General features: G+C 57.2%; 1 protein-coding gene across 1 annotated transcript; it reads right to left on the reverse strand.

Annotated features, from left to right (window-relative positions):
* Positions 1-607: 607 nt before the first annotated feature.
* On the reverse strand, positions 608-18,540 carry ARHGAP35 (Rho GTPase activating protein 35). Its single transcript, XM_054052838.1, has 7 exons — positions 18,375-18,540; positions 7,689-11,563; positions 5,456-5,600; positions 3,343-3,420; positions 2,921-3,052; positions 2,124-2,229; positions 608-947 (listed from the first exon to the last, which is right to left on the reverse strand). The coding sequence occupies exons 2-7, from the start codon at positions 11,385-11,387 to the stop codon at positions 608-610; spliced, it is 4,500 nt and encodes a 1,499-aa protein (XP_053908813.1). The 5' UTR covers positions 11,388-11,563; positions 18,375-18,540.
* Between the last annotated feature and the right edge of the window lie 293 nt (positions 18,541-18,833).

An 18,833-nucleotide genomic window follows, 5' to 3' on the forward strand; every position in this document is an offset into this window, starting at 1 on the left:
ATGTTGGACCACAATGGATGAGCCTCAGGCTATGGTGGATGCGCCTCAGGCCATTGTGGACCATGATGGAAGAACCTCAGGCCATGGTGGACCACAATGGATGAGCCTCAGGCCACGTTGGATGAACCTCAGGCCATGGTAGACGACATTGGGTGAACCTCTGACCATGGTGGACCACAATGTTGAACCTCAGACCATGGTGGACCACAATGTTGAACCTCAGGCCATGGTGGACCACGTTGGGTGAACCTCAGGCCACGGTGGACCATGTTGGGTGAACTTCAGGCCATGGCAGATGAACCTCAGGCCATAGTGGACCACAATGGATGAACCTCAGATGCTGCCACATCCCATGGGACGCCGGGGGGGATGTTCTGGTGGCACCACGGCCGAGCCGAAAAGTCCAGGAGCAGCCGGAGAGGCGTCCACCCTACGGAGCGTCCCGGCACGCGGGTCCAGCAGCTCCGCTCCTCATCTCCCAATCCACAAAAGGTCCTCTCGGGGCCCTCCGGTCGGCGTTGGCTGCGCCGGAGCGGGAGAGCCCAAGCCCCGGAGCTCGTCGGCCATCTCCGTCGGCCGTGCCGGTGGGATGTCTCCGTTGTCCGTCTCACAGCGGGTGTTGCTCGTCGAGGAGCGTCGGTTGGACGGGAGATGGCGGCGACGGCGTCCGCGGAGGAGGAGACGGTGGAGCCGTCGTGGAGGGGAGGAAAGAGGCGGTGGGAAGAGCGGGCGCCGGAGAGGCCGGAACGGCGCCGGGAGCGTCGAGGAGGGGACGGTTGTAGAAAAAGAAGGGGCACTGTTGGATGAAGAGTTCGATGATTGTCTGATAGGTTCGCGTGGCGGTGAGAGCGTCCATCGTGCTGAAATCCGGACGCATCAACGTGGGCCAAAAGCAGATGGAGAGGTTCTCGCTGGTCATGAGGTTCACCCGGTGGTTGTGGCTGACCCTGAGGAGAAGACGGAGGAGAGGACGGAGAGAGGACGGAGAGAGGTGGAGGAGATGGAGGATGGAGAGGGTGGAGGACAAGACGGAGGAGAAGACAGAGGAGAGGACGGAGAGAGGTGGAGGAGATGGAGAGAATGGAGGAGATGGAGGATGGAGAGGGTGGAGGACAAGACGGAGGAGAAGACAGAGGAGAAGACGGAAGAGAAGATGGAGAGGATTGAGAGAGGATGGAGGAGATGGAGAGAGGACGGAGAGAGGACGAGGAGAAGACGGAGGAGAAGACGGAGGAGAAGACGGAGGAGAAGACGGAGGAGAAGACGGAGGAGAAGACGGAGGAGAAGACGGAGGAGAAGACGGAGGAGAAGATGGAGAAGATGGAGAGAGGATGGGGAGAGGAGGGAGAGAGGAGGGAGAGAGGAGGGAGAGAGGAGGGAGAGAGGAGGGAGAGACGATGGAGGAGAGGATAGAGAGGATGGAAAGAGGATGGAGGAGAAGGAGAAAGGATGGAGGAGATGGAGAAGATGGAGGAGAAGATGGAGGAGAAGATGAAAGAGGATGGAGAGAAGATGGAAGGAGAGAAGATGGAAGGAGAGAAGATGGAAGGAGAGAAGATGGAAGGAGAGAAGATGGAAGGAGAGAAGATGGAAGGAGAGAAGATGGAAGGAGAGAGGATGAGGAGATGGAGAGAATGATGGAGGAGAGGATGGAGAGAGGAGAAATTTGGGCAAATTGGTGTCTGAAAGGGCAACTGGGAGCACTGGGAATGCAAACTGGGAGGCAGTTGAGGGCACTGGGAAGGGCTTTGGGGCCCAACTGGTCAAACTGGGATGGGAGAGAGGAGATTTGGGGCAAATTGGGGTCTGGAAGGGCAACTGGGAGCACTGGGAATGCAAACTGGGAGCACCGGGAATTCCAACTGGTGCTCTGCGATTGAGTTGGATCCCATCGAGGGGTCACCGGAGGGCCCCGAGAGGGTCAAACTGGGATGTGGTGGGAAGGAGATTCGGGACAGGTCGGAGGTCCCAACAGGAGGAGTTGAGGTCTTCTCCACCTTTATGGATTCGGTGCTTCCACGAAGCTGTTGAGATCCCCTCAAAGGGTTCTCCGGGAATGTTTTCCGGGTGGATTTTGGGGTTCCTCAAAGCCCCCCCGAGATCTCAGGAGGTCCCAAACTTACTTATTTAAGTGCCCAATGACGTATTTAAAGACGTCGTAATTTTCCTTCGGGAATTTCCGGAGAACTTCACGGAGCGCTTGAAGTTTCTGATCCCGATCGTTAATCTCTGCCGGAACGGAAAGAGGGAGTCGAGAAGAAACGAACGGAGAGAGAGAAAAGGGACCTCCAGGTAACGAACGGGGGGAAAATTAACGGAGAGAGGAGCCCCAAAATGGGATTTGATGGGATGAGTTAACGAGGCCTTATGCAAATGAGCTTTTAGGGTGGGAATTAATGAGGTGAGGAGCCCAAAAATGGGATTTTATGGGATAAGTTAACGAGACTGCGCACAAATGAACTTTTAGGGAGGGAATTAATGAGGAGAGGAGCCCCAAAATGGGATTTTATGGAATGAATTAATGAGGTCTTATGCAAATGAGCTGGGAGGGTGGGAATTAATGAGGAGAAGAGCCCAAAAATGGGATTTTATGGGATGAGTTAACGAGGCCACATGCAAATGAGCTTTTAGGGTGGGAATTAATGAGGAGAGGAGCCCAAAAATGGGATTTTATGGGATGAATTAATAAGGTCTTATGCAAATGAGCTTTTAGGGTGGGAATTAATGAGGAGAGGAGCCCAAAGCTGGGATTTTATGGGATGCGTTAACGAGACGGAGCGGAAAGGAGTTGGTGGGGTGGGAATTTATAGGGAGTGGAGCCCACAAATGGGATCTTCTGGGATGAATGCAGGTGGCCTCGTTAATTGAGCTTAATTAGCGAGGGCCTAAGGGCTGGGCCGGGGCAGGAGGTGGCACTCACTGTGGGCCTCCACCAACTCCACCTGCATGGAGTAGGGAACGAGCGGCTCCGGCAGTTCGGAGAAGAAGCTCTTCATGGCGCCGGCCACCGTGTTGACGGTGAAGTCCTTCTCGGCCAGGTCCAACCCGTGGTCTGAGGGACAGAAGGTCCCGGTTACGCCGCGAAGGGGTTCCGTCTTCCCCCACCAGCAGAACCCCCAACCCCGAGATGTTGACTCAGATGTCCAAAAGTCAACGTTTGGAAGCCGAGAGATGGCACCAAACTGGAGAAACCACCATGAAATCTGGAGTGCCACCACCACGTTGGGCTTCTCCGGGTCGTCAAACCAAGTAGGTTTCAGTGTGGACAACCTGGAAAGGCCGCGGGAGTGGTGGTGGTGGTGGGATGTGGGAAAAGGAGGAATTCTTGGGGTGGAGGGTTACCCTGGTCGAACTGGCGCTGTAGGCTCTCCATCTCCGACTTGTTGCCGCTCACGCGGTAGATGCCCTCAGTGCTCAGTCCTGGAGAGGAGGAGAGGAAAGAGGGGGAGAGGAAAGAGGGGGAGAGGAAAGAGGGGGAGAGGAAAGAGGGGGAGAGGAAAGAGGGGGAGAGGAAAGAGGGGGAGAGGAAAGAGGGGGAGAGGAAAGAGGGGGAGAGGAAAGAGGGGGAGAGGAAAGAGGGGGAGAGGAAAGAGGGGGAGAGGAAAGAGGGGGAGAGGAAAGAGGGGGAGAGGAAAGAGGGGGAGAGGAAAGAGGGGGAGAGGAAAGAGGGGGAGAGGAAAGAGGGGGAGAGGAAAGAGGGGGAGAGGAAAGAGGGGGAGAGGAAAGAGGGGGAGAGGAAAGAGGGGGAGAGGAAAGAGGGGGAGAGGAAAGAGGGGGAGAGGAAAGAGGGGGAGAGGAAAGAGGGGGAGAGGAAAGAGGGGGAGAGGAAAGAGGGGGAGAGGAAAGAGGGGGAGAGGAAAGAGGGGGAGAGGAAAGAGGGGGAGAGGAAAGAGGAGGAGAGGAAAGAGGAGGAGGAGGAAAAGGAGGAGGAGGAAAAGGAGGAGGAGGAAAAGGAGGAGGAGGAAAAGGAGGAGGAGGAAAAGGAGGAGGAGGAAAAGGAGAAGAAAGAGAAAGAAAGAAGAAGAGGATTCAACATTGAGGCTTTAAATGCCCAATTCCCGCCCCCTCCGAGACATTCCGCCCCTTTGGGCCGTCCCAGAGCGGAGCCGTTGAGCCGTGGGTCGGTGGTTCCTTTGAGTAGCGGAACACCACCAGGACTTTGTTGAATTCCATCAGGAGAAATTCCAACAATTAACGCTGAGGTCAAAACGAATTCGATTGGAATTTCTCCCTCCTGATCTCCCGCGGGAACCTCGTGAGGTTCAAGAAGGACCAAAAGGGAGGTCCTACGCGGTGGGTTGGGGCGATCCCAAATCCATGTTGGGTGGAGAATGGATTGGGAGGAGCTCTGAGGAGAAGGACGCGGTGGGGGGGATGGAGGAAAAGCTCCGCAGATATGGGGCCACCACAGCTTCTCGCGGCTGGAGATGTTCTCCAGCTTCTTCGGTCATGGGTTGGGTTGGAGGGGCCTTCCAATCCCATCCAGTTCCACCTCCTGTCATAGGCAGGGACATCTCCCACTGGATCCGGTTGCTCCAAGCTCCATCCAACGTGGCCTTCAACACCTCCAGGATGGAGCAGTGAGAACTTCCCTGGACAACGCGTTCCAGGATCTCCACACCCTCAGCGTGAAGAAGTCCTTCTTGATGTCCAATGTCCAATTTGAAGCTGTTCCCCCTTCTCCCGTCTCTCCTGTCGGAAAAAGCCCCTCCGCAACCAAAGCCGTGCGGCCAACAGGGGGTTCTCCAGCTCTGCTGCATCCTCGGGAGATCCCACCTGGAGCGTCGCGTCCAGTTCTGGAATCTCCACCGGGAGAAGGAGATGGAACTGTTGGAGCGGGTCCAGAGAGGCCCACGAGGATGAGCGGAGAGCTGGAGAAGCTCTGCTGGAGGCCACGGTGGGAGAGGTGGGGTTGGTCAGCCTGGAGAAGGCTCCGAGGAGACCTCCGAGCAGTTGCCAGAACCTGAAGGAGCTCCAGGAAAGCTGTGGAGGGGCTTTTTCCGACGGGAGTAACGGGAGAAGGGGGAACTGCTTCAAATTGGACATCAAGAAGGAATTCTTCACGCTGAGGGTGTGGAGATCCTGGAACGCGTTGTCCAGGGAAGTTCTCACTGCTCCATCCTGGAGGTGTTGAAGGCCACGTTGGATGGAGCTTGGAGCAACCGGATCCAGCGGGAGATGTCCCAACCCATGGCAGGAGGTGGAACTGGATGGGATTGGAGGTCCCTTCCAACCCATCCCATGACAGAAGACGCTGGAGAACATCTCCAGCCACGAGAAGCTGTGGTTGCCCCCTATCTGGAGGTCTTCCAGCCAACTTGGATGAGAAGGAGGTGTCCCCATGGATCTGGATGACCTCAAGAGGTCCCTTCCAACCCACCCCATCCCATGATCCCATGAAAGCGCCGTTGGGAAGACAAAGGCGGAGTTCATTGTGGCGCCGGCGGTCGCTTACCCGTCGCTTCGATGTATTCGATGCAGCGTTCGATGAAGATGGGAATGGGTTTCTCCAAAGTCACCACGTTGGCCAAAGGGACTCCGAAATAGTTGCTCTCCCACGTGGTTTTGGTGATGGACGGCCGAGGTTTGGGCTTTGGTTTCTGCCGGAAGAAGAAGAGGAGAAGGAATCATTCCACCCGTTCCCGTTTGAGACACTCGGGAGCCGCGTCTCGCCCCGTTCCCACCCGGAGAACGGGGAGGTGGGATCTCAAAAGCTTCATCCCCGCAACCTTGATTCCGGATGGATCTCCGGCCCAAGACCACCCATCGGAGAACGTCCTGATGGACTCCTGGACCACCGGAAGAGCAAAGCCCGAACCACCGCCACCTCTTTGCCCGGATGAATTCCCACTTGGGTTGGATTTGGTTTGGAGAACCCTCCTGGAGAACCCTGGAGGTCATCCACAGCCTTGGAGAGAGCCGGAAAAGGCCTCGGATTCAGGCGTTGCCGTTGATCCAAGCGCTTCATTCTTAATTCCGAAGCTTTCTTCTTGATTCCAAGGGATGGAGATTGATCCCATTGGAAGAAGGTGAAGGTGGAATCCAGAGGGATGTGGCCAAGTTGGAGAAGTTGGACCCCACGAACCTCCCCAAGACCAAAGGCAACGTCCTACACGTTGGGGAGATCCCAAATCCACGTTGGGCGGAGACCGGATTGGGAGAAGCTTTGAGGAGAAGGATGTGGTGGTGGGAATGGAGAACGTGAGGCTCCACCTGGAACCCCGTGTCCAGTTCTGGAAGCTCCAACGGGAGAAGGAGGTGTTGGAGCAGATCCAGAAGAGCACCTGAGAGCTGAAGAACCTCTCCCGGGAAGAGAAGTTGAGAGGACAATTCTGACTCAAAAAGGCCAATTTTGACCCCAAAAGGCCACCTCTAAACCCCAAAAGGCCAACTCTGACCCCAAAAAGGCCAACTCTGACCCCAAAAGGCCAATTCTGACCCCAAAATGGCCGTTTCTGCCCCCATTACGGCCCTGCGCTGCCGCAGCTCCTCCCGCGCCGGATCACGGGTTCTTCCCCGCGTTCACGAGCGCTTCCAACGTGGACGGAGAGCACATCCCAACGCTTCGGTCAACCCTACGCCGAGAATCAACTTCCAAAGACGGAAAGAGCTTTTGTGGGAGAACGTTGGACAAAACCGGTGGAGCCGAAGGGTGGAAACAACGGTAAAGGACAACGGAGAGATGAGGACACGGAAACCACGAGGAAACCACAAGGAAACCACGACCATGAGGACACGGAAACCACGATCATGAGGACACGGAAACCATGACCACAAGGACACAGAAACCACGACCACGAGGACACTGAAACCACCACCACGAGGGCATGGAAACCACAACCACATGGACACAGAAACCACGACCACAAGGACGTGGAAACCATGAGGACATGGAAACCACGAGGACATGGAAACCATGAGGAGCACAAGGACATGGAAACCACGACCACAAGGATGTGGAAAGCATGACCATGAGGACACAGAAACCAGGAGGACATGGAAACTGTGACCACGGGGACGTGGAGACCACGGGGACGTGGAGACCACGGGGACGTGGAGACCACGGGGACGTGGAGACCACGGGGACGTGGAGACCACGGGGACGTGGAGACCACGGGGACGTGGAGACCACGGGGACGTGGAGACCACGGGGACGTGGACAGAGAAACCATGAGGACGTGGAAACCACGAGGACGTGGAAACCACGAGGACATGGAAACCACGAGGACATGGAAACCACGAGGACATGGAAACCACGAGGACATGGAAACCACGAGGACATGGAAACCACGACCATGAGGACATAGAAACCATGAGGACATGGAAACCACAAGGACGCAGAAACCATGACCACGAGGTTATGGAAACCACGAGGTCATGGAAACCATGAGGTCATGGAAACCACGACCATGAGGACATGGAAACCACGAGGACACAGAAACAAAAACCATGAGGACACGGAAACCATGAGGACATGGAAACCTTGACCACGAGGAAATGGAAACCACCACCATGACGACATGGAAACCATGACGACATGGAAACCACAACCACGAGGACATGGAAATCACGAGGACACGGAACCCACGACCATGAGGACACGGAACCCACGACCCCGAGGACGCGGCAGCCCCGCTGGCGGCATCCCGTGGCTTTGCCCAGAAGGCGTGGCTCCCTCCCCAACCCACCTTGGTGGTCCTCCTGAGGCTGCGCAGGATGTTCCTCCTTCGCGGGTCTTCGCCGTCGGCCGATTCGTAGGGGATAACGGCGCCGTCGCCTTTGTACCCCTGCGACGTTTGGTCTTCTTCTTTCTTACGGATGGGACCCAACTCATCGTCGCTGCCGACGCTGAAACTGGTGCGGTAAGTGGCGAACCTTCCCAACCGCGTACACCGCGCCCGGTAAAGGACGGGTTTGGTTACGGTTGATACCTTCCGGCCTCGTTCTAAGGAACTGGTGTCCATTTCGCTGTCGGAGCCGTTGCCGCTCCCGTTGGATTGGGTTTTGTTGATGTTCCGGATGGTGATGATTTTGCCCTGAGTGCTGTCGTGAGGCACCGAGTAGATGTTCTCCTCTTCGTTTCTGGGTTTGACCACAGCGTCCATAGGTTCGGCGTAATCGGAAGGATCGAAACAATCGGCGGGTAACCAACTACTCGTGGACATGGACTTCCTTTGGCCGTCGCGGTGGCTTTGCTCTAAGTAGGACAAATCGCCCTTGGTGATGTCGAAATGAACCGGTGGCTTCGGCTTCACCGGAGGAGGCACTTTGTTGTTGAGTTTGCTTTCAAAAGTGCTCATGACGGAGATGAAGGACAAACCGTCGTTCCCTTCCAGCTCCATGGAAAGCTTCGAGTGGTCCTTGGGCAACGCGGGGACGCACGGCTCCTCTCGTAAAGGGCTGTAACTCGGAGGTTCTACGTCTTCCTCCGAGTCTTGAAGGTTGGAGTTACACAGCGGAGAACCGGCTCGCGGCGAGTTGAACACCTCCTCGGTGGTGCTACAGCCTTCGGCCACGTTGTCGTACATGTGGGTGGCTTCGATGATGGTTTTTTTCTCCACCGCTTCCTTAAAGAAAGAGTGGAAGAGCTCCAGCTTGTGTTGAGGTTGGCTGCAAGGGATGGCGGTGAACTTGCCGTCGATCTCCTGGGCGATCTCCTCGCCTTCGGTGAGCTGCTCTCGGCTCAAATCGTTGTCGAGGATATCGACGGAAGCGTCGGTCAACGCCACCACTTGGATGGGGACGATGTCCTGTACTTCGCAGAGAAAAGCTCGCAACATGGCCAACGAGGCTTTGCGTTTGGCCGAGTAGAAGACGATATAACCGTGGACGAGGCGGCTCTTCCGAACGCTAAAAGACGAATGGTAGGAAAGGAGGGAGAGCTCCACGCGTCTCCGGTGAGGACCGACGGCCAATTCCAGGAGGACGGAGCTGCCGCTGCCGCCGCACTGCGCTGCTTTGTAGCTCTGGCACTGCAGGATGGGTTGGAGGATGTCATCGGCGTTGAAGGGATCTCCACACATCAAACACATCACGACGCGAAGGTCGACGTCCGTCAGCTCTTTGATGCTGGAGGTGGAGCTGACGAGGTTTAAGTTGCGTTTCGAGTCCAGTAGACCCTTCAAGACTTGGCTGATCTGCTTCTCGTTGATGTTCCGGCCGTAGCCGATGCCGGCCGACGCCGGATCCAAGAAGACGCACTGCAGTTTGCTGGCGATCTGCTGGCCTTGCTGGATCAAGCTCTGCAGCGTCTCCCCGCTGGTGTCCCCTCTCTTGTTGACGAGGATGAGCGTCAGCGGGAGGTGAATTAAGTGGTTTTCCCTCCTCCCGATGGTCGACTCGCGGCTCTTCTCGATGCTTTCCACCACGTAGGAGAGCGATTCCTTGGAATTGTAGAGGCAGAGGCAGCCGTGGGGTTGGAAGGTGGGAGTCTGGAAGGAGTTGACGGGAAGACGGACGTTACCCTCGATGGGTCGTAGGGATAATTCGTACATTTTCCCTTCGATGACGTATTTGTCGTCGTTGGTGCAGAGCGCCCGGATCTCGTTGGCCAACTCGCGCGCCAAACCGTCCTTGCCGAGGATCACCAGGTTGATCCGATCGATGTTGGAGTCGGACAACAAGTTCTTCTGGTTGTGCTCCGAAGGTCTGATGAAGCGGGAGCTGATGAGGTGTTCGATCTTGGAGTCAACGCAGTTCGGGCAGCTCGGACACGTCTCCTTGGTTGGGTGATAGACAAAGTGGATGTGCTTCAAAATGAGGGCGTCTCGCTCGGCCTGAAGCTTCTGCAGAGCTTTGAACCTTTGCTCTTCGCCCAAAACCTCTTGGATGACTCCCATTTTTTCTTTGCTGGGTTTAGCGTCGAGTTCCAGTTCGTAAAACAGCTCCGAATACTCCAAGAGCAGCTCCTGGAACTCCTCCTTTGCCTTCTCGATGATCTGTTTTTGGTGCTTACTGTAGATGTCCATATAAATGGACTCCTCCAACCACATGTAGAAGTCTTCGTTCATGATGAAGCTTCGCGCTTCCTCCCAGGGTTTCCCCGGCGTGATGAAAGGCGAAGTCTCCAAGTTTTCTTTGAAAGCTCTTCTCATTTCCGCCCTTTTCCTCTCGTTCCTCAGTTTCTCCAAGTGAGCTTCGTAGAGCTGCTCGGCGGGTTGGGTCTCCATCAGGTCGAAAGGAATCCGTTCGTTCTCCATGTTGTCGATGTGGCCGGTGGTATCCCACGGCGTCTCCTCCAGGACAACAAACCACTTCAGGAAGTCCGTCTTCGTCTCCAAGAGCTTCTCCACTTTGACGTAACTCAAGTGATCGATCTCATCCAGGTCCGGGATGAGGGCTTCGAAGGCCTGAGGAAGGACGGCGAGATACATCTTCCGCCGACGTTCGATGTGCTCTTGTTTGAGGCGATGGATGTGCTGCAAGAAGAGCTTTTTGGCTTTTTGAGTCCCTTCCAGGTAGACGTAATCCTGATATTCCGGCGACGACTGCATCTTACGGCTCACGTTGGACCACGTCTCGTTATGGTTCTTAACGATGCGGCTGACGAGCCACTCGTACTTGTCCTTGGCGGCGGCGATCTGTTGGCTTTGCTGCTTCAAAGCCTCGAAGTAGGGGATGATTTTGGTCTTTCCTCGGCTCTTATCGAGCAGCTGCACCAAAGTGCCGAAGGCCAAGTCGACGTTCACGTTGGATCGAGCCGACGTCTCCACCACTTGGAGGTTCTTCTTGCTTAAGGCAAAGGTGTGCGCATCCCGAATGTACCGCTCGACGCCTTCGTCGCACTTCGTTAACACCACCACGATGGGTTTTTTCGTTTTCGCTAATTGATTGTAAAGGTTAGAAACGAATTTGAGTTGATCGTCAAAGTTCCTGTTCATCCCTCGACTGACGTCGATGCAGAGAAGGAAACCGTCCACCAGCAGTTTCCCTTCCGGCATCTGTTTCTGCTCAAAGTCCTGTTCCAAACCCAACTGATCGGTGCAAAAATACATGAGTTTCTCCGCCGACGCCAGTTTGGTGGCGGCCGCCCTCTTGATATAGGGCTGCAAAGCCGTACTGCGGTGGGGTTGGAAGGTTTGGTCGTCGATGAACTCCGTCTGCTCCACCACGTGCATTTTGCACTCCACGCAGTCCTCCAAAGAACGCCCAACCTCTCCCCAGTAGAGGAAGTGGTCGTTGTTGACCACTCTTCCTCCAAAGTCACTGGTGCTGAGAACCGACGTGTGGTCCAAATGGAACTCGTCGGCGCTCGGCCGCACGAACCGGTTGCAGAGGCACGATTTGCCGATGCCGCACTGCCCCTTCTCCTTCTCCGTTCCCGACAGCCCCACCACGCTAACGTTATAGGTGGGAACGCGGACATCTTGCTTCCTCGCCATCATCATCGTCCGCACATCCTGTCCCAAATCAAGCGCTTCCGAGAGGATCGACGTCGCCGGGCTGAAGCGGAAGGACGGTTCTCACGCCAGGCGGGACGACGCCGGGGCGGTGACGTTCGCCGTTCCCATCCTGCGCGGTCAGTGCTCGCCGGGCCCCGCCGTCGGGCGGCCCACGGTTCCCCCTACGAGAAGAAGAAAGGAGCGTCAGTGTCGCAGCGCGGAAAGGGAAGAGTGGGATCTCCAACGGCGGCAATGACGCCGGTGAGGTGGCAACGGCAAAGGTGGGACGATCGCAGCGTCCGAACGAGCGTCGACTGCAGCCTCTGACCCCCAAAAAGGCCAATTCTGACCCCCAAAAGGCCACTTCTGACCCCAAAAGGCCACTTCTGACCCCAAAAAGAACAAATCTGATCCTAAAAAGACCACCTCTGACCCGAAAAGGCCAATTCTGACCCCCAAAAGGCCACCTCTGACGCCAAAAAGGCCAATTCTGAGCCAAAAAGGCCACCTCTGACCCAAAAAAGGCCAATTCTGAGCCAAAAAGGCCACCTCTGACCCAAAAAAGGCCACCTCTGACCCAAAAAAGGCCAATTCCGAACCCCCAAAGGCCAATTCTGACCCAAGAATGCCTGTTCTGACCCAAAAAGGCCACCTCTAACCCCCAAAAGACCAATTCTGACCCAAAAAAGGCCAATTCTGACCCAAAAATGCCACCTTTGACCCCAAAAAGGCCCGTTCTGACCCAAAAAGGCTAATTCTGACCCCAAAATGCGACCTCTGATGCCAAAAGCCCAGTTCTGACTCCAAGAAGGCCACTTCTGACCCTCAAAAGGCCATCTCTGACCCCAAAAAAAGAATTTTGACCCCCAAAAGGCCAATTCTGATCCCAAAAAGGCCAATTCTGACCCCAAAAAGGCCTGTTCTGATCCCAAAAAAGGCCACCTCTGATCCCAAAAAGGCCAATTCTGATCCCAAAAAGCCAATTTTGATCCTAAAAAGACCAATTCTGACCCCAAAAAGGCCAATTCTGACCCCAAAAAGGCCAATTCTGACCTAAAAATGCCACCTCTGACCCAAAAAGGCTAATTCTGAACCCAAACCGTGACCTTTAATGCCAAAAGCCCAGTTCTGACTCCAAGAAGGCCACTTCTGACCCTCAGAAGGCCATCTCTGACCCCAAAAAAACAATTCTGACCCCCCAAAAGCCACTTCTGACGCAAAAAGGCCACCTCTGACCCCAAAAAGGCCAATTCTGAACCAAAAAGGCCACCTGTGACCCAAAAAGGCCAATCCTGACCCTAAAAAGGGCTGTTCTGACCCTAAAAGGCCAATTCTGTCCCCAAAAAGGAATCTTCTGACGCCAAAAATACCAATTCTGAACCAAAACGCCACCTCTGACCCCAAAAGCCCACTTCTGACGCCAAAAAGACCAATTCTGACTCAAAAAGGCCACCTCTGACCCCCAAAAGGCCAATTCTGACCCAAAAAGGAAACTTCTGACGCCAAAAATACCAATTCTGAACCAAAACTCCATCTCTGAGCCAAAAAGGCCAATTCTGACCCCAAAAAGGCCAATTCTGACCCGAATCCCGTTGGTGGAGACGCCTTCGGGACCACGGATCCCACGAGTTTTGCCAACGGAAGAGAAGGCGGTGGTGAAAGTGGAGGGTCCACACCGCGGGGTCGGTGGTATCCGGAGGGACCCGGACAGCCCGGAGAAGCGGGAGAGGGTGAACCTCATGAGGTTCAACAAGGCCGAGGGTAAGGTCCTACGCCTGGATGGGGCCATCCTGAATCCGGGTGGGATGGAGACGGGATTCGGAGCAGCTCTGAGGAGAAGACCGCGGGATTCCGTGGTTCTACAAGTGGAAGAAGCTCAAGAGCGGCTTCTACAGCCCTGAGAAGTGTGGAACGGTGGGATTGGAGCCGGCAGCCGGGATTGGAGAAGCTTCTCCAGCGTGTCCAGGTCCCTCTGGAAGCCATTCCGTCCTTCCAGTGTGGCAACTGCCGCACTCCGCTCGGTGTCACCTCCGCAGGGGCTGAGGGTGCACTCAATGTCGTTGTCTCTATCCTTGGAGAAGCTATGGGACAGCTTCGGACCTTGAGGGACACCACTCGTCACGGATCTCCATCCGGACTTGGAGACATTTGACCACCGTTCTCCGAATACGACCATCCAACCGGTTTCTCATCCACCGAACCGTCCATCCATCAAATCCACCTCACTCCAGCTTAGAAAAGGACCTTGTTTGGACCACATCCGAAGCTTTACATAAGTCCACATAGATCCCATCCATCCGTCATCCATCCGTGATCCCAACGGAACCCCACGACGCGACCCTGAGGCCACAACGCAGCGTTCGCACCTCAACTCAAAGGAGTTTGGGCGTTTCCGGAGCCTCTCGGCTCTTCCAAGGATACGTTATTCCCTGCAGGGAATTATTCCCTACCGTCAAGCTTCTAATTACTTCTACTAATTACTCGTCGCCCAATTTGGAGGAAGGAGATTGTTCCCCAGGATGGGACTCGCGGTTGCCGACGCGGCTTCTGCCGGTGCTTTGCCGGGAACGCCGCTCCTCGTGCCGTGGTTTCCTCAATCCTTGTTGTTTCTCCTCTTTCCTTCATGGGAAGAGCGGTGAAGGCCTCCTAATTAACACCCAAATTAGCATCGGGCTTTGTTCCCAACGACACAGTCATGGAGACATGGGATGGGTTGGAAGGGACCTCCAATCCCATCCAGTTCCACCTCCTGCCATGGGTTGGGACATCTCCCGCTGGATCCGGTTGCTCCAAGCTCCATCCAACGTGGCCTTCAACACCTCCAGGATGGAGCAGTGAGAACTTCCCTGGACAACGCGTTCCAGGATCTCCACACCCTCAGCGTGAAGAATTCCTTCTTGATGTCCAACCTCCAATTTGAAGCTGTTCCCCCTTCTCCCGTCACTCCTGTCGGAAAAAGCCCCTCCGCAGCTTTCCTGGAGCTCCTTCAGGTTCTGGCAACTGCTCGGAGGTCTCCTCGGAGCCTTCTCCAGGCTGACCAACCCCACCTCTCCCACCGTGGCCTCCAGCAGAGCTTCTCCAGCTCTCCGCTCGTCCTCGTGGGCCTCTCTGGACCCGCTCCAACAGTTCCATCTCCTTCTCCCGGTGGAGATTCCAGAACTGGACGCGACGCTCCAGGTGGGATCTCCCGAGGGTGCAGCAGAGCTGGAGAACCCCTGTTGGTCGCGGCTCAGGACGCTGGAGGCCACGGTGGGAGAGGTGGGGTTGGTCAGCCTGGAGAAGGCTCCGAGGAGACCTCCGAGCAGTTTCCAGAACCTGAAGGAGCTCCAGGAAAGCTGCGGAGGGGCTTTTTTCCGAGAGTCTGGAGAGAAGGGACAAGGGGGAACAGCTTGAAATTGGACATTGGACACATCAAGAAGGAATTCTTCACGCTGAGGGTGTGGAGATCCTGGAACGCGTTGTCCAGGGAAGTTCTCACTGCTCCATCCTGGAGGTGTTGAAGGCCATGTTGGATGGAGCTTGGAGCAACCGGATCCAGCGGGAGATGTCCCTGCCTACGACAGGAGGTGGAACTGGATGGGATTGGAAGGCCCTTCCAACCCAACCCATGACCGAAGAAGCTGGAGAACATCTCCAGCCGCGAGAAGCTGTGGTTGCCCCATATCTGGAGGTCTTCCAGCCAGGTCGGATGAGGTTTGGAGCCGCCTGCTCCGGTGGGAGGTGTCCCCATGGCAGGAGTGGGACTGGATGGCCTCAGAGGTCCCTTCCATCGCAAACCCTTCCGGTATTGTAGGATTTAGGGAGGAGCCGGAGCCGTTGCCGGTGTTCCACCAGCGCCAGAAGCACCTGACGCAACGGGAATTGTCCCCGGAACACAAACTGCCCAAACTCCAACCGCGTTCCCAAAGAAAACAAACCGGGGCAACGTCCAAATGAGTCAACTCAGCCGAGGCCAAAGGATGGATCCGATCGGAGCAAGGCCGGGCCGCTGTCTCCCAGCCGGACACTCCCTAATTAAATCAACCCTGGAGATAACGACTAACGAGGTTTGGAACATAAATCCCCTTCCATGGCCGCCCAAAGCTCAACTGGGAAGGAAGATGGAAGGAAACCGGAAGAGCTTTCCGGTTCCCAAGGGAAGAGGTCCTCAGCCATCGGCACCGGGAAAGGCCACCGCGGTCTTGGCGACGGCAGAGGTGAAGCTCCACGGGAGACATTTCCACTCGGGATACGTCGCTCCGGCCAAGGAGGAGCTTCCCAACCGCTATCCGACACAACGAGAAGCACCAAATCTCTCCAAAACTCACCGGCACCGCGAGGACAGAGGGAAAACCCACCCGGAGCCGCGGCTGAGGATACGCTGGGAGGGAATGGACCACTTGGGAAGACGCTTTGGCCACTTGGGAGGTGTCTACGGCGCTGAGCAAAGGGAGCCCAAAGCCGGATATATCGGAACCACCGCGCGGCAACGGGAAAAGCGGAGCTTCCCGAGGGAATGAGGATGGAGCAAGCGGTTAAATCGGAATGGGTTTGACCAAAGCTGTGCCGGGAGCGGGCGAAGGATTGAGGAACGCAGTGGGATTCCCGGAGCTGGAATCCTCGCCGGCGCCGCGCCGGTTTGGAATTGGATTTCAAAGCGGTTTCTTAAATGTGAAAAAAAAAATCCCGGAATCCCGACTATTTGCAATTCCAACCCCGCGGAGCCCAACGCCGGCACTCAACGCCGGTTACCGGCGGCGAACTAAACCGTCTCCAAGAGGGAAATCGCCGCCGTGGCTTCCGTGAAATCCCGAAGGATTGTGGTGCGGAGTGGCCGATGCTACGGAATCCTCACGCCGGAGAGGGAAGAAAAAGGAGCTTTTTCATCATCGGTTGCACCGACCGGAAAAGGCGACGGAACGAAGCCGGAGCGCTCGGAAAAATGAATGGGGGGGGGGGGGGAGGAAAGGGAAACCGTGGAGGGGTGTGTGTCCCCCCCCCCCTCAAATCCAAGGGGGGACACCCCAAAACCCACATTGAACCCTCCGTTGCGGAGGAGATTTGGGGCTCAGCCCCTGCTGGGGGGTGGGGGGGGGAGGAAAAAGGGGAGGCAATGATGGCGCGCCCCAAAAGAAGGGGATGAGGGGGTCAACCACAGCCCCAAAGTGGGGGGACGGGGGGGTCACCTCCCGTTCAATAAGGGGCATTGGGGGGACTGACACCCCCCCACAAAAGAAGGGACCCAGAGGGCATCAGCCCCCCCAAAACAGGGAGAAAGGGGACCCCTTCCAAGACACCCCCCCCTTTGAATTTGGGGGGGTCTCCTCGCCCTGGACCCCCCCCTTAAATTTGGGGGGGTCTCCTTGCCCTGGACCCCCCACTTAAATTTGGGGGGGGCGGGAGTCTCCCATATTGGACTCCTCCTCTTAAAAGGGGGTGTGGGGGGGTCTCCCCTTCCAGACCCCCCCCCCCCTTAAGGTTTGGGGGGTGGGGTTCCCCCCCAAACCTCCTCTTTTTAAGGTGTTTTTTTTTGGGGGGGTGTCCCCCCCCCCGAATCGCCCCTTTTAAGGTGAGGGGGGTGTCTCCCCTTCCAGGGCCCCTTTCCCTAATGCCCCTCCCTTGAGGGTTTGGGGGTCCCCTATTGGACCCCCATTTAAAAGATGGGGTGGGGGGGTGTCCTCCTGTTCTAAGACCCCTCCCCTAAAAGTGGGGGGGGGTCTCCTCTATTGCCCCCCACCCTTAAAGGAGGAGGGGGTTCCCCTATAGGGTGGGGGGCGGTCACCATTCCCTGCACCGCACCCCTAAACTGGGAGGGGATACCTCCCCTATTGGACCCCCCCTTTAAAATGGGGGGGAGGGGTCTCCCCTTGCACCCCCCCATTAAGGTTAAGGGGGATCTCCCCCCTTCAATTAATGTTAAAGGGGGGGATCTTCCCCCCCCAAGCTGAAGGGAGGGGTCTCCTTTCCCCACCCATAAGGTTGAGGGGGGGTCTCCCCCCTATTAATGTTGAGGACCCCCATTTTAAAGACGGGGGGGGGTCCTCCTGTACTAAGACCCCTCCCCTAAAAGAGGGGGGTCTCCTCTATTGCCCCCCACCCTTAAAGGAGGGGGGGGTTCCCACCTCGTCCCCCCATTAAGATTGAGGGGGTCTCCCCCCTCTCTCCCCATTATATCTGCGGGGGTCTCCCCTTCTCTCCCCCCATTATATCTGGGGGGGGTCTCCCTCCCTCTCTCCCCCCCTCTCTCCCCCATTACATCTTGGGGGGGTCTCCCCCTCTCCCCCCATTATGTCTGGGGGGGTCTCCCCGTCTCTCCCCCATTATGTCTGGGGGGGTCTCCCCCTCTCTCCCCCATTATGTCTGTGGGGGGGTCTCCCCCCTCTCCCCATTAAATCTGTGGGGGGGTCTCCCCCTCTCTCCCCATTATGCCCGGGGGGGTCTCCCCTCTCTCCCCCTTCATGCCTGGGGGGGTCTCCCCCCCCCATTATGTCTTGGGGGGTCTCCCCCTCTCCCCCCATTATATCTGTGGGGGGGGTCTCCCCCTCTCTCCCCCATTATGTCTGTGGGGGGGGTCTCCCCCTCTCTCCCCCATTATGTCTGTGGGGGGGTCTCCCCGTCTCTCCCCATTATATCTGTGGGGGGGTCTCCCCCCCTCTCCCCATTATATCTGGGGGGGGGTCTCCCCCCTCTCCCCATTATATCTGGGGGGGGTCTCGCCCCTCTCCCCATTATGTCTGGGGGGTTCTCCCCTCTCTCCCCCCTCATGTCTGGGGGGGGTCTCCCCCTCTTCCCCCATTATGTCTGGGGGGGTCTCCCCTCTCATGTCTGGGGGGGGTGTCTCCCCCTCTCTCCCCATTATGTCTGGGGGGGTCTCCCCCTCTCTCCCCCCATTATGTCTGGGGGGGGTTCTCCCCCCTCTTCCCCTCAGGCCACAGCCGGGGGGGGGGGGGGGGGCGGGGCGGCCCCATTGTCTCAGCCCGGGGGGGGGCGTTGGTGCCTCAGCTCTCCCCTTACCGTGACGGCGGCGTCGGCCCAGGCGGGGGGCGGCGGGCGGCGGGGCCATGGCCGGCTCGGCGGGGTCGGTTGCTGGGGAGGGGGCGGCCGGGGGCTGCCGGGGCGGTGCAGGGCCTGTAATGGCGGCGGCGCCTTCCTCCCCCTCCTCCCTCCCCTTCTCCTCCTCCTCCTCCTCCGCCTCCTGCGCGCGAGGGGGCGGGGGAGCAGCGCGCGCCGCCGGAGGGTCCGCGCTGCGCATGCGCGGAGGGGAGGGGGGAAGAGGGGGAGCGCGAGGGCGGGGCGAGACGTGCCGAATGCGCATGGGCAGGGAGCCGGGAGGGGGGAGTGGGGAGCAGGGGTTGAGCGTGAGTGCGCATGCGCGAGGGAGGGCGGGGCAAGCGCGGGGGGCGCTGTGCTCGAGACACAGTGCGCATGCGCGGAGGACTGGGCCTCGCGGAGGTGGTGAGGAGGGATGCACAT

Source organism: Cuculus canorus, chromosome 37 (genome assembly GCF_017976375.1).
Source record: "Cuculus canorus isolate bCucCan1 chromosome 37, bCucCan1.pri, whole genome shotgun sequence".
NCBI classification, from domain to species: domain Eukaryota; kingdom Metazoa; phylum Chordata; class Aves; order Cuculiformes; family Cuculidae; genus Cuculus; species Cuculus canorus.

Excerpts from the sequence above, each read along its gene's own strand:
- ARHGAP35 (XM_054052838.1), bottom strand. The coding sequence starts at position 11,387 with ATGATGATGGCGAGGAAGCAAGATGTCCGCGTTCCCACCTATAACGTT. Across the intron at positions 5,601-7,688 it reads GCCTCAGGAGGACCACCAAG|AAACCAAAGCCCAAACCTCG; the intron begins GTGGGTTGGGGA and ends TTCTTCCGGCAG. Across the intron at positions 3,421-5,455 it reads CGAATACATCGAAGCGACGG|GACTGAGCACTGAGGGCATC; the intron begins GTAAGCGACCGC and ends CCTCCTCTCCAG.